Source organism: Cydia pomonella, chromosome 2 (assembly GCF_033807575.1).
Source record: "Cydia pomonella isolate Wapato2018A chromosome 2, ilCydPomo1, whole genome shotgun sequence".
Lineage (NCBI taxonomy): Eukaryota > Metazoa > Arthropoda > Insecta > Lepidoptera > Tortricidae > Cydia > Cydia pomonella.
Genome location: NC_084704.1, coordinates 27,428,815 through 27,443,033, shown reverse-complemented (window position 1 = coordinate 27,443,033; position 14,219 = coordinate 27,428,815). Strand labels below are relative to the sequence as shown.

General features: G+C 36.5%; 1 protein-coding gene across 1 annotated transcript; it reads right to left on the bottom strand.

Moving 5' to 3' along the window:
- Positions 1–8,225: 8,225 nt before the first annotated feature.
- Positions 8,226–11,483, bottom strand: LOC133515508 (uncharacterized). The gene is made up of 3 exons (XM_061848054.1): positions 11,188–11,483; positions 10,893–11,049; positions 8,226–8,324 (listed from the first exon to the last, which is right to left on the bottom strand). Exons 1-3 carry the CDS (start codon positions 11,481–11,483, stop codon positions 8,226–8,228), a joined length of 552 nt encoding a protein of 183 aa, XP_061704038.1.
- Positions 11,484–14,219: the final 2,736 nt, after the last annotated feature.

Below are 14,219 nucleotides of genomic sequence, written 5' to 3'. Positions count from 1 at the left end.
TGCTGATCTGTCACATCGATTACAGCATCCATCATACACCTAGCAATAGAAATATAATCAGCAGTCTCGTTGTATTCACAAGTATCGTGTACAACGTCACAATACATGGCACAATTCGTGACTACACGACAACTCTGACAGGTAGGTGTATTAAACAACTTTATTACGGATTAGTTCGGTATAAATCTGTTTCTAAACCGACATTGTGATTTACAGTCGCTGCTAATAAATAGAACCAACAAGGACATATTTACGTCATCATCCCACTTTTAGAACTGATTTTCTGAAATGTACTGCAGTTTCAAAATATTTTACTACCTATTAAATATACATATATGTAGAATATTTTCGAAAAGAGAAGAATCGTGGAATGTATTGGGCCCGATACATTTCACGACGCTTCTCTTTCCGCACAGATTCTATATTAAAGATTAATTGATTGTATAGAGTCTGACTATCGAGTCGTGTCATAAAAAAGCGGGAATTTGAGTACAAGCCGCATCTGGCAATAAAACTACATACTAGAGTTGCTGCGAATAGTGTTTATAGCGAATAGTCGAATACCGATTAATCGCCATTCACTTTGGCGAATAGTCGAATAACTCGACATTACTATTCGACATAAAAAAAAACCTAATGTAATGTAAATAGATACCTAATGAAAGATGTGCTGATTCAACAAACTGCACACGTTGATGATTTTAGAAAGGCGTTGATAGAAAATATGGAAGCCCGTTTTAACTTGGATGATCTATGCTTTACGAAGACATATTACTTGTCGACATTTTTAGACCCCCGCTACAAGAACTTTTACTTTGACGCTACCCAAGCTGAACGGATCCGTAGAGCTGCGCTCAGAGAAGGTCTTAGGCTTTCTTTAGATGACGAATATGATGATTCGGATCCAGAAACGGCATCCAAAAGGTCTCGTTTAGACAATGAAAGTGAGCATGATTCGGAAACTCATAAACTATTTTGGGCATGTTTTGAAGAATCATCTATAGAGCAACCTACTGAAGAGTAACCCAAGAATGCCACTGCTGAAGAAATCGCCAACTACATCGCATTAGCAAAGGCTGACAGAAAAATAAACCCATATGAATGGTGGGCTTTGAGTACCAATAAGAATAGATTTCCTATTTTAAGTAAGCTTGCTAAACGATACTTAATCACACCAGCAAGCTCTGTTTATTCAGAAAGACTATTTTCCGAGGCAGGTTTAATTTACGAGGAAAAATGAAACCCACTTACTCCAGAACGTGCAGAAAAAATTGTTTTTTTGCACCACAATCTGCCTCTGTTGGATTTTAAATATTAATTAAAAAGCCTTACTAATTTAATTTCATGAATATGATAGGCACAGGCACATATTACAGATAATAATTGATATTGTGTATTGTTTTATTAAGGAAAATAATTTAAAAAATGATTATTTTTAACTCATTAGTTCCTTTGTTCGTTAAAAGTTTATTTTCGACGACTATTAGCCGAATGCCGAATAATACTAGCTATTATTCGGTATTCGACGAATATCAAAAAAATGACGAGTAATGCCGAATACCGAATAATAGCGAGTATTCGCGGCAACTCTACTACATACTATGCAATTAAATGACAGCTTCAAACTGACAATGACAGCTTATTTGATAGGTAAAAAATTGCCATATAAAGAATTTAAAAAATAGCTTGCGACACGGTCCACTGGTCAGACTCTAAACATGTGTAAAGTCTGAGAAAAAAATATTCTCCAGATCCAAATTTGACGGCTGAAGAATTGACAAACTTCAACCTTCGACAACCAGACTTATCGCACAATGTGTGGAGCCGTACATTAGCTGTAAATTTCGTGATTCGACGAACTTGTCTTAGAATTACTTTATCTATACAATAAACTAAAAAACTTCAATCTTAAACTGTCTGTACCTGCGCCTATTTGAAAAGATCCGTTGAGTTAAATTCCCATGGAACCAACATGGATCTCATCGTTATATTTTAGTTCTGTACATTAATATTATTGATATTAATGTACAGAACTAAACTACTTTAGTAAATATCGACATAAAAGTAAAATTTTGCTACTCCACTTGTCGCCTTATTGTCTTTGACAGTTCGGTCGCCAAGTATATGACAGCCTTATCACCTTATCCCAATTCTGCGTCTCAAATAGGCACCGGGGGCTCCAATTCAATAAGTTATATATGTTATAAATTTAGTCTTGAATTGTTAAAAATGCATTACTCGCACTTGGCCAATGTAGACCAGCCGTTTTTAGGCTTGTACGATTGTAATTTATAGTTTCATAGAACTACACAACTTTGGTACTTTGATAAGTGCTGAGGTACATGGACATGACAAAGCATAGACGCCATAGGTGTGTCCATTGCCTCACAATTAATAATAGAATCGGAATGACCACAGCTAATTACCCGGCGCTACTTCCTCGTTAGTCATGTCCATGTCACGAGGAATACCAAATAATATACCTAACAAAAACCCAAAAGAAAAAACGTTATTTATACTTTAGGTTTATTTACCTTTAGGGTTAATAATAATACAAGAGATTCAGATGCACGGATCTAAAAACTAAAAGTAATGATGCGTGTATGCCAGCCTGTGTAGCAAACATGCCAATCATTAACGCTCCGAAGCGTAACATTCATCTCTCTCTACTCTATTGGCATGTTGGCTACGCGGGCTTGTCGATCACAACGCGTGGCGTAGCGTAAATTTTAAAACTAGAACCAACATGTAAAACTTCTCGAATCGAAAACGTTTTAACGAGACTTGTTAACTGACGAACCAAGGAACATTTTAGTGCCTAAATGTTTATAGTTTATGGCCTAAATGTAGAGATGGGTAAGTAGAGTAAATACTGAGAATTTACCCAGCATTTACTGAAAGCCCGCATAAATATCCGTATTTACTTACGATTTAAATTATTAAAAAAGAGTGTTAACGTGTATTTAACAATACTTATATAATAAAAAGAATACTTAATTTGTGTAGGACACTTAATTTGTGAAAAAAAATGTAATTATCAGTGAAAGGCAATTTGTGATAATGCATAGTTAACAGTTTTATATTAAATGAGAAGTATTTAGTTTAAAAATATGAGACTTATCGTTAAGTTCTATCGATTTTCTAGATAACTTCATGTCGCACAAAAGTGCGAGCTTACGCTGCACTTATACGACCTTTTATTAAGGGTTTTTTTTTCCCAAAAATGGCTCAACCGATCATGTTGTAAGTATTTTTTACATCTGTTGTACGTCTAACCTCCCGATATTTTTTATATTTTGTTCAAGAGGGATAAACATTATTTCGGCCTTTGGAAACGGTTTTTTTTTTCCAAAAGTTTTTTTTTTTTCAATTTTACCACAAAAGTTTTTATAAACATTAGAGTTATTTTTAAAGACCCATTTAATGGCGTGCAACATGTTGGTGTTTTTTTTTTGTGCCGATTAGTTACATGTAAGGAGTGCCCATCTTAAAAATACATTCCTTTCAATTTTGAGCGCCTAATTGATATGCCCCTTTCAGCACTCTAAATAGTTTATACACACCAATTTGGGTGTAAACGAGTAAATGCTGAGTATTCACTACGTATTTTCCCGTGAGTTTTTACTCACTACCCATCTCTACCTAAATGTAACTACAACCTGTACATAACATAATATTGGAACCCGAACCTATGGCCTTTTTTCTGCTCATAACCTCAAATCTTAAAATAAGGTATTTTACTTAATTTTAACGATACCCACAAACAATATTCTCTGTATATGTCTAAGTGTATATAAAATTTTAACTAGCTCCATAAATTATGTTATTGAAGATTGCAAAGTATCCTAATAAACACGGTAAAAAAAAAGTATAATAGTGAGAAGTTACATAAAAGTTACGAGTTTGATGACACTTTTGCGTTGGTATATTTTATAGTGGTTCTAAGCTATTTCACATTCCTGACATAATAAATAAATAAATAAAATACATATTTGGGGACAATCTTACATGGCCCTAGGCGACGATATGTATATAAAATTATAAATGCTAAAGTAACTCTGTTTGCCTGTGTGTTACTTCTTCATGCTTACACCGATGAAGCGATTTAAACGGAATTTTGTATGGACATAGGGCAGGTTTTATCAATCAACATTCATCATTCCACGTAGACGAAGTCACGGGCTCAGCTAGTTTATAATAAAACTTGAAAATCCAAATGAACTCTAACAAATCATCATTTACGATGTCCAACTGGAGAATGTCTAATATACTTAATTTCAGGAAACATAACTTTTTACCAATCATCATAAGTTGTTTTCAATAAAACAAGAACGGAAGGTTTGCAATTTAATAATAATAAGCCATCTCAAAATAATTCCCGTCGCCTAGGCCTATTTCGGACTCGTATAAATTGTACCGTATGACGCGTATAGTTGTTATTTGGTCACTCAGACGGCCGTAAACCGTACGCGTAACTTCCTTGGCGCCATCCTACAATGTGTCTTTACGATGTTTTAACTTATAACTGCCTACTTATTATTGTCTCATTTCAATAAACATAAGTACTAATTAGAGATATCTGTGATAGCACAATCTCGGCAAATGGTTTCGCCTTGATAATTGCTCCTGATGGTTTTATGTGTTCTTAATTGGGAGTGGTAGCTTCTGTTCTACGCGGCGCAGTTACAATATTGCCTAAAATTATACACTCACAGTATAATTGCGAATTTCAAAAGAAGATCTTAAGCAAAAGTCGCTCACTTTTCTCCCTCTCTCTCTTTGTAAGATTTAAGAATTGTTTAGAAACGCGTCGGTAATCGATTACCTCTAGGTGTGTGATTACTAATGTGCCCATATCGAGGGAATAACAACAAGTTAAAGATCGGAGGAGAAGAAGAGAATACTGCAATTTGGCACAACACTCGATTTTAAAAGGGTTTCTTTACCTTACCTACTAAAAAGTTATAAACGGTGTCAAATATTTTAACTGCTTAGGTATAACATTTTTCAACTTCGGTAATTTAACAAGAAAGCTTAATTTATGTTGACAACTCAAAAACAGAAAGCGAGAACTAGGAACGTGGTATTTCCTACCCAGTTGCTAGTGTGACCCGACTGGTGAAAAGACTGAAAAGTGGAAATCGTTGGTAAATTATAAAAAGTTACTGGCGTAAGATATAAGCACAAGAATATTTGACTAGATAAAAATTACAGGTGCGTGTGTGTGTGAACTACATACCATATATTATGGCTACATGTCACGGCAACCTGTCGTGCAAGCGCCACGATGCTACATTGTTAAATGCGGTTTTTAGTATTCCCACTTGTCTAAAGTTAATAACTAGATATATGTGCAAATAAATTCATTGGATTTGAATACATATCGTGTACTTATTGCGTGAAAACAATGATGCTGAGTGGTAATAAATAATGTAAGTAATATTTCATCCGAGAAGATTAAGACGATTTTATAACAAGGCACGACAACTGTTAAGTATAATACGTTTGTTAGTTAGATCAATTGATTTGACCTATACAGTTAATTAATAGAGTATCTTAAATAAATATAACTATACTTTAAACCACACAGTAGGGTACACAATTACGTGTTAAGATCCTGTCATTGTACGCAACTGCAATTTGTACAAGCTCTGAATTAATCAGAGAGATATGTATTTGAAGAGAAAAGGCTGTAAGAGGTCATTATGTCTCACTCCTATCCACTAATGAATAAAAATATGAATTTGTATCCACCAGTACCTGTGGATTTACTTTTGAAGCAACAATTATTATAGATAGGTAGCTATTTAGAAAATCTTTATCTTAAAATCTTATGACATTATTTTATTACACAAATTGACTAAAATCCCACAGTAAGCTCAATAAGGCTTGTGTAGTGGGTACTTAGACAACGATATATATAATATATAAATATTTATAAATACTTAAATACATAGAAAACACCCATGACTCAGAGCCGTGCTCATCACACGAATAAATGCCCTTACCAGGATATGAACCCGGGACCATCGACTTCATAGGCAGGGTCACTATCCACTAGGCTAGACCGGTCGAGAATTAGATATATTAGATTTCCATGATAATTAAGTGCTTTATAAACAGTCTTTATTAAGTTAAAGAAAAAAAATACCTTTCATAAACAGTGGATCATTCCCCAACAAGAGTCACTACGAAGCACAATTAAAAAGTTTCATCAGTTTTAGTCAGGGTATTTTCACGGAAGGGTCCGCGCTCGGTACAGGCAGACGACCGGTTTGGGCACTGGATGAACTGAACACTATGCTAAGTACTACGGACGTCTCCGAATGGTTTTGGCAGACGTAATATTTACTAAGGCGCCTAGGTACAGTTTAAGGGTAGGTATCGTGTAGATGCTAACACGAGGTTACGAATAATGAATGAAAAATGTGCTCTTAGCTGGTACCAGTTCGACTTTGAATTAAGTACAAAATTAACGTGTCATAGGTATTGCACTGCGTAATGTAGTAGGTACTGAAAGCATATAAATGGTACGTGTTTATTTTTCAACATCTTAACTCGCGCTAACTAGTAACTCGCCTTATACTCCATTAACAAACATAGGTCGAGGCACAGAAGAAATAATTGTAATACTATCGTACAGAAACGACACTTCCTACAAAACCGAAGTTTGACAGCGATTCAGGGACGAATCATGGTTTCCCTTTCTAATGTATGGCACTATCCCTTTCGGCTATTTAGGGTTGTCAAAATTCAAGTGATTATCTTATCTGTGGTCGTGCACGAATAGGGATTAGGGACTTCAAGTTGTACTAACCCTAATAATTGAGCCGATTGGAGCCGAGACATCCCGAAAGGAGTGTCGCCCCACTGATAGAGGGAGAAGGTTTTGATGACCGGTCTAGCTTAGCGGCATATGAAACTTTTGTTCAATGGAAAATCAGCAAAAACGCCCAGTCTTTCTTGGAAAACGTGTTGGTCGCTTACTTCAATGAACTGGCGAATAAGTGCCTACAAGCCCAGCACGCTTTGGTACAATTATTCGATGTTAAAACTGTAAGCCACCATTTTGAAAATTGTACTTTTACTGTTTTGACAAAAAAAAAACTAATTTATAAGTTTTTTTCCTCGCAAGTGTGTTGAAAAACGTCGTATGAAACGCGTGCGTGTGCATTGGTCATTATCATTACCCACATCGGCTTTCTTATTGCGCGCTCGCTTACGGCTCGCGCGCACAATATCGCCTCGTGTGTAGCTTAGCACACTTGTATCATAATGTACTATTATTAAAGGTACAGTCAGCATCAAAAGTATGAGAGTATACGTTAAAAGTATCTAGTCAAATCAAGATAAGCTGGCAGCGATGTTGACGGCCTAGACAGTGCAGGTGTTATTTTAAACGTCAAACTTCTATGAAATTATGACGATTACTTAACACTTGCACAGGCTGGGCTATCAAATTCGTTGTCAACTTAGCTTGGTCTGACTCCATGTCCCGGTCTCTAATATCTTAACATAGAGATATGTCTTTATATTAAGAGGTATGTAGATTCTACTTGTAGAATAATTAGACTATGTTAGCCCGCGTAGCCAACATGCCAATCGTTAACACGTGTAGTCAACTCTCTCTATCACTTTCCATATTACTTGCGTTTTATTCGCTATGGAGCGTTAACGATTGGCATGTTGGCTACTCGAGCATAATTTTGAACGCGAACTCTAGAGATCTATTTGGAAAAGTATTCGTGGTTGGCAGATACTTTTGGCGCGGTGCTTCACCCACGCCTTTAAACTGATTGTACTCATACCTACCTATGTATGCATGTGTGAGACCGCAAAACATGATTGACCTGCGATGTCAATGAAAATACACAATGTGTTGTGTGGCGCTGTTCAACGGATCCCAATTTTATTCTATTGAATAAAAGGCAAATTCATTTATTGGCAGATCGTGACATGGTTTCCATATAGGTTGTGTTAAAGATGTTAAAGTAGACAAGCAACGCATAACAACCGTATGTAATATTGGAAACTTTATTGTTATGCATAGAGTGGTGGAGCAGTTTAAGTGAAGAAATGTATTTTTTATTATTCTCCTCGAAAGGTGACATGCAAAACCCTTTTACTAATCCTCCGCTTTCCGTCTGTCCATCTAACCGTCAGTCTATCTCAAGAACTTATTTAATTTTGTGCAGAAAAAGAGTTGCCCACAAACAATATTGCTTTTATTTCGTTATCGATGAACCTGGCTGATTGAGTAATATTCTCCGCGGCGCCGGCGCCAGCGGCCCACGTGGCGTCATCGCCACGTAGGTGCTGATGAACTGCGGAAATTAGACGTTCGACACGTGTGTTCGGTGATAGCCCTTTGTCAGGTGGGCGTGTTGTTTTTGTCATTGACCTCGATCCACTGTGCTTATCAAATAAACCGAAAGACTTAACTAGCAGCCGAAGAACTGCTGAATTCAAGGATTCCTCTTAGGATTAATACAACCAGTTATGCGCTACCCTCAACCAACGACACCCCGAGTGAACCTTGTTGGGCCTTCACTGGCGAGTTTACCGATTAGCCGTCACTATTCAAGGACTTTTTCTGACCACCGGCGGGTTCTACAAGTAATGTAACCCACCCCACTTGCACTTGAAACTATAGCAACTGAATCCACTGCATTACGGTTTGCTTAATGGTTGCGCACTCATATTTACATTCGGAATCTCTCTAAATTTCTCACAGATTTTCATGATAAACCGTCACTACTCTAAGCAGATCCCTGAGGATATTCTGAAACTGTAAAATTGTACATTTCAACACGAGCCTTATTCCCAGTCAGTTCCATTAGTAATCAATCAACTCAATGCGTGCATCGGGCATCGATGCCGTGTGTGTGAGCGGCAGGCGTTGTTCGCACGGTGCTTTCTCTATTTTTACTCTGACCGCAAAATATCATCTCCTTCGACTAGCGTCTCGGCGGCGAGAGAGCGTTATCCCCAAAGGAACCATTGACCCAAAAGTAAACTCAAAAACTAACGAGTACATACATATTATAACTCTTGCAACTGAGAAAACCGTCCCTGAAACCAGTCAAGCATTTTTAGTTGTAGATTGTAGAGCATGCTAAAGTAATGGACATACAATGAGTATATCAAGACAACTCACCTAATTGCTTTTCTGTCTCCGAATTACATAACCCCCTCATTGATTTTGTTCATAGTGTTCATACTAGAACTTAAGAAATAGATTTATGTACTTAACTATAATTTTACCAAATTTTATAAAGAGTAGGTATATATAGTTCGTTTTTATTAGCATTAGAAAGGAGGTAGGCGATTTTGATATCTTATTAAAAACAGTTTTAAAAATAAGCCACATCAAATATGTAGCAATTATAAATCATATACGATTATTTACATTATTTTTCTTTCATAAATAATATAAACTAATTGTTAAAAAGGGTTTTAATTATTTTTTTTTTTCAATAAAAAGACACGTCAAGATTGTTTACCTTTTTTCTAATGCTAAAAAACGAACTATAGGGAAATTTTAGGTACTAGTTATCAAAAACTAAAAAAACTTCGAAATACTTCGGACGGACGGGACGTGCCATTTGCTGACAGTGCATTTCGAGTTGAATGTAAAAAATTAACTTCGCTTCGCTCGCTCGTTCGATTATAAAACATTATATTGCAGTTTTTAGGCTTCCGTAGCCAAATGGCAAAAAACGGAACCCTTATAGATTCGTCATGTCCGTCTGTCTGTCCGTTTATGTCACAGCCACTTTCTTCCGAAACTATAACAGCTATACTGTTCAAACTTGGTAAGTAGATGTATTCTATGAACCGCATTAAGATTTTTACACAAAAATAGAAAAAAAAACAATAGATTTTGGGGGTTCCCCATACTTAGAACTGAAACTCAAAAAATCTTTTTTCATCAAACCCATTCGTGTGGGGATAGGTCTTCAAAAATGATATTGAGGTTTCTAATATAATTTTTTTCTAAACTGAATAGTTTGCGCGAGAGACACTTCCAAAGTGGTAAAATGTGTTCCCCCCCCCCCCCCTGTAACTTCTAAAATAAGAGAATGAAAAATGTAAAAAAAAAAATGATACACATTACCATGCAAACTTCCACCGAAAATTAGTTTGAACGAGATCTAGTAAGTAGTTTTTTTAATACGTCATAAATGGTACGGAACCCTTCATGGGCGAGTCCGACTCGCACTTGGCCGCTTTTTTATTATCTGCATGGATCCGTTAATTATCTATTCTGGATTGCCGGGATACCGTGCAGACACTTTCGCAGTATCCAGAGATTTTATTTTGAACAAAAGTTGCACACGTCTGTCGTTGGTCCGTCGACTCTTCATACGCCTTCTTAAAATGTAACCACACAAGCGGAACACGCAATTTTTTCAGTAAATCCCCTGTTTTTATATTATATGAAAACTGGTTACATGTTACATCATTTCATTCTCGTCTGAGGGAACAGTATTAAATGGTTTGCGGTATGCAAGTATGACGCACGCTTGCGAATACGAGTACGCGCCGCAATATGAAAACTCCAGGGCGACCAACCAGTAATGATGATTTACCATAAAAAAACTTTTTTTTTATTTACTAAAAGCGTTAGTCTATCTAAGTTATGCTGTACAAAAAACACATTCAGCGTGGCAATAATTAATATGCGTGTGGTGGCTGGTTTGAATTTGTAATGTCTACCCTAACTTTTTTGATAGCTATCAATCAATCAATCAATTCTTTATTTCAAGATAACAGTGATCCCATTTTTTGTTAGTATTACATAAGATAAGACTTAAAAACTAATGTTAATACTTAAAAGTTATATTAGACTTAATTAATTTAATTAAACTTATCATTATGGGACAACAAACGTGATCAGCAATCATCTTCAGAATGCTGTTTGTGCTATCCCTGGTTCTACGTAGTAAGGAGGCCGCTTTCTTGCGTATAATTGCTGCGAAGCCGTCGGTTCGAGCCTCCGCAAACATGGCGGAGGCGCTGCAGAACCTAGGCAGCCCAACCAGCACCCTGAAGGCATAGTTGTACACCACTCGCAGAGCATTATACGATTTTTGGGTATAGCTGACCCAAAGGCTACCTGTGTAAAAAGATGAACAAAACGCCTTAAACAAAGTTACTTTTACCCCTTTTGAACATCTAGCAAACCTTCGGGCCAGCATGTTCGCCCTTACACACAACGCTCTCCGTTCTCTCTCTATATCCTCATCGTCCTTTAAGTCGTCGGTAACAATATGCCCTAAGTATTTAAACCTATTGACTCTTACGAGACCGGTCCCGTTGAGTCGAACTGGGGGCACATGCGAGGGGCATTTGTTCCCGGCTTTAAAGACCATTACCTCGCTCTTTTTACCATTGTAAATCAAACCGTGTGACGAGGCATAGGACTCGCATATGGCTACAAGCTTGCGGAGAGCGCCGACCGAGGGCGCCAGCAGCACCATGTCGCTATGATCGTCGGATGTAAATAAATTAAATTCGCGATCGGCGAACGGATGTATCGCGAATTTATTTTGTAACAATAAACGATTTATTATATTAACATGGTAGCTCCAGGTATTTTGTTCAGGCGACTAATAAGCCGCATGTTTTGAATAAGGATTATATTTCGCATGGGGTCCCGCAGTCAAGGAACTCTTGAGTTTTACCAATCTTACTCCCAATTTATAAATTTCCTACCTCTCACCTAATTTTTTGATGCCTGCTACAAAAAATAAACATAATATGTAACTGTCCCGCATAGATACCTGCCGCTTCGTGATTATTTGTTGCGTTGAACCGCTGCCGTTTTGAGGAAAAGACGCAACTAGCAGCAGCGCAACTCAGTAGTAGGTAATCCACGAAGTGTATTTTATATCTAGAGGGAGGGGGTGACATACGTACACTCACGGATTTTAATTGTTGAGCTATTTAGGTGTCAAACAAATTTTCAGTAGGTAATTGATGACCGTACGATCTATGAAATCGCTCATTTAAGAGGGAAGTATACCACGTGATCGTCCATACAAAAAGAGAAAACGTTTCTCCACTTCTAAATATTTTCCATTCTCCATGATTTTTAGTATGTTATTGACACAAGGACAAACTAAATTTATAGGTTTTCCTTATTTTTAAAATTTGTAAAACAATTTTTTTTTTTCAAAGCGAAACCTTTAAACCTAGAATATACCTAATATGCTGAAGCGATCGACATCAAAATCAAAGTGATTTGTTCAGACTTAGTGGAAAACGTTTACTCCCGAATTGGAATTTCATAGAAAAAACACCGTTATATCGCTAGGATCGAAAAGCTATTCTTCCCTCTTAAGATTTGCGAACTTACTCGGCTCAACGTTGATGGAAGACATACGAGCTACAAAATCGCGAATTTAAAATTCGCGTAAGTAGGTACGCGAACAAAACAATCAAAATAAACTCAACCATCAAATGTCACAAGCGAAGCGATTCGCATCCAAATTGCAGAAACAAAATGGCAGCTCGCGAGATGCTGCAGTGACAGACGTTCGAGCCAAGGCGGGCTACGAGTATTTCCAACATGTTGGGTCGTCGACAAAACTTGCTCGGCGGTATTAAAGGATGCCTCTATGACGCCTCCATAAATAAATGACACACATGCCAGTAAGGTCGTCAAGCTGGTACCTAGGTCCGCGAACATATTTCGCCCGTCTATCACCCCCTTAACGCTTATCGTTTGCCTATAAATGCACATCAATAAATAATTTACTATGTATTAATTATTCAGTGATTAGTAAAGGATATTTATAAACAATTACTCGCGCCCAATGGCCCTGGCTACACCGTGACTTGAAATTTGCATTATGAATTATGTAGGGGATATTTGCACATCCGCTTGTAATGTGAGTTACCTACTTACGACGTATGACCCCAAAGACACATTACTAAAGATAAAAAAATGTACGTGCTCATGCTAACTTGACGAGATACATATCTACTTACCGACCTATAGGTACATATCACAATATTCTTACTTCCTATTTAATTTATAGACAAATGTATTAGGTAAGTAAGGTACACATACATAAGTGTCAAATCAAACGCACCTATTTGACTCAGTGGCACCAAAAGATGACCGGCCCCCAAAAGATGAACATTTGGCTTTAAAATCGATATAATTAAATCGTGGCAGAATCTAACAAAAGGGGCAAAGTTACACTCTATCTATACTAGTTCATCTATTGGCATCATGTCGTTCAATATTAGGGTACTTGATTTTTGTATTAAATAAATAAATAATATTATAGGACATTATTACACAAATTGACTATGTCCCACGGTAAGCTCAATAAGGCTTGTGTTGCGGGTACTTAGACAACGATATATATATATTTATAAATACTTAAACACAGAAAACATCCATGACTCAGGAACAAATATCCATGCTCATCACACGAATAAATGCCCATGTATTATACAGGTTCATCTTTTGAGGTTAAAACGTTCATAGATAGGGCACCGTGTTCATATTCTGTATGCCTTATTATTTTGTATAAAAATAGTGAATTTGGAATAATTCATTCTAATCTAGATTATATGCTGCATCATATTAAAAAATAAAAGTTGTTAAAAATAAGTTTCAACATATATGTAAAAAAAAAAACTAAAGTTGGGGTAGTCGCTTAACTGTTCATCTTTTCGTGACTTCACCCTCCGTAAGTTACAACAAAACCGGCGGCTGAAACTATACTACTATATAAATATATAGCAATACCACGAGTGGCCATAGTAAATTCTCAATACTTAACTATAGTCGTAAGTAATATCGTTGGCTTCGAATAGTTTTCTTTAAACTCGTGCCACTAAACTCTGAAAACTATTTCCCAAGTGCGACTACAAGAAACAATTGTTAACCAAGGGTTAAAACGCACCCATTTCTGATGAGGTATTTTCACCCAAATTAAAAACACTCTACTTATCATTTCAAATACGAGGAAAGTAAAATACAATATGTGTATTTTACAAAACATTACTAAATACAAACTTTTATAGGATATTATGAGGGTACTTTCAATTAAAATTTTAAGCAAAATAATCATTACTTATGGAAATTATACAAAAAATCCATTAAGAACCGAGTTTTTATAGGGTAGAAACGTTTAAATTTCAGTGCGCTTCATAGGTAAACAATGAGCCCCTTTCAGAGCCTGAGAAATGAAAAAGAA

What these genes read in the sequence shown, in the direction of transcription:
- LOC133515508 (XM_061848054.1), bottom strand. Translation starts at nt 11,483, where the DNA reads ATGGTGCTGCTGGCGCCCTCGGTCGGCGCTCTCCGCAAGCTTGTAGCC. An exon ending in GCGAACATGCTGGCCCGAAG is followed by an intron (nt 11,050 to 11,187) that starts GTTTGCTAGATG and finishes CTATGCCTTCAG; the next exon opens with GGTGCTGGTTGGGCTGCCTA. An exon ending in TGAAGATGATTGCTGATCAC is followed by an intron (nt 8,325 to 10,892) that starts GTTTGTTGTCCC and finishes TAATTTCCGCAG; the next exon opens with TTCATCAGCACCTACGTGGC.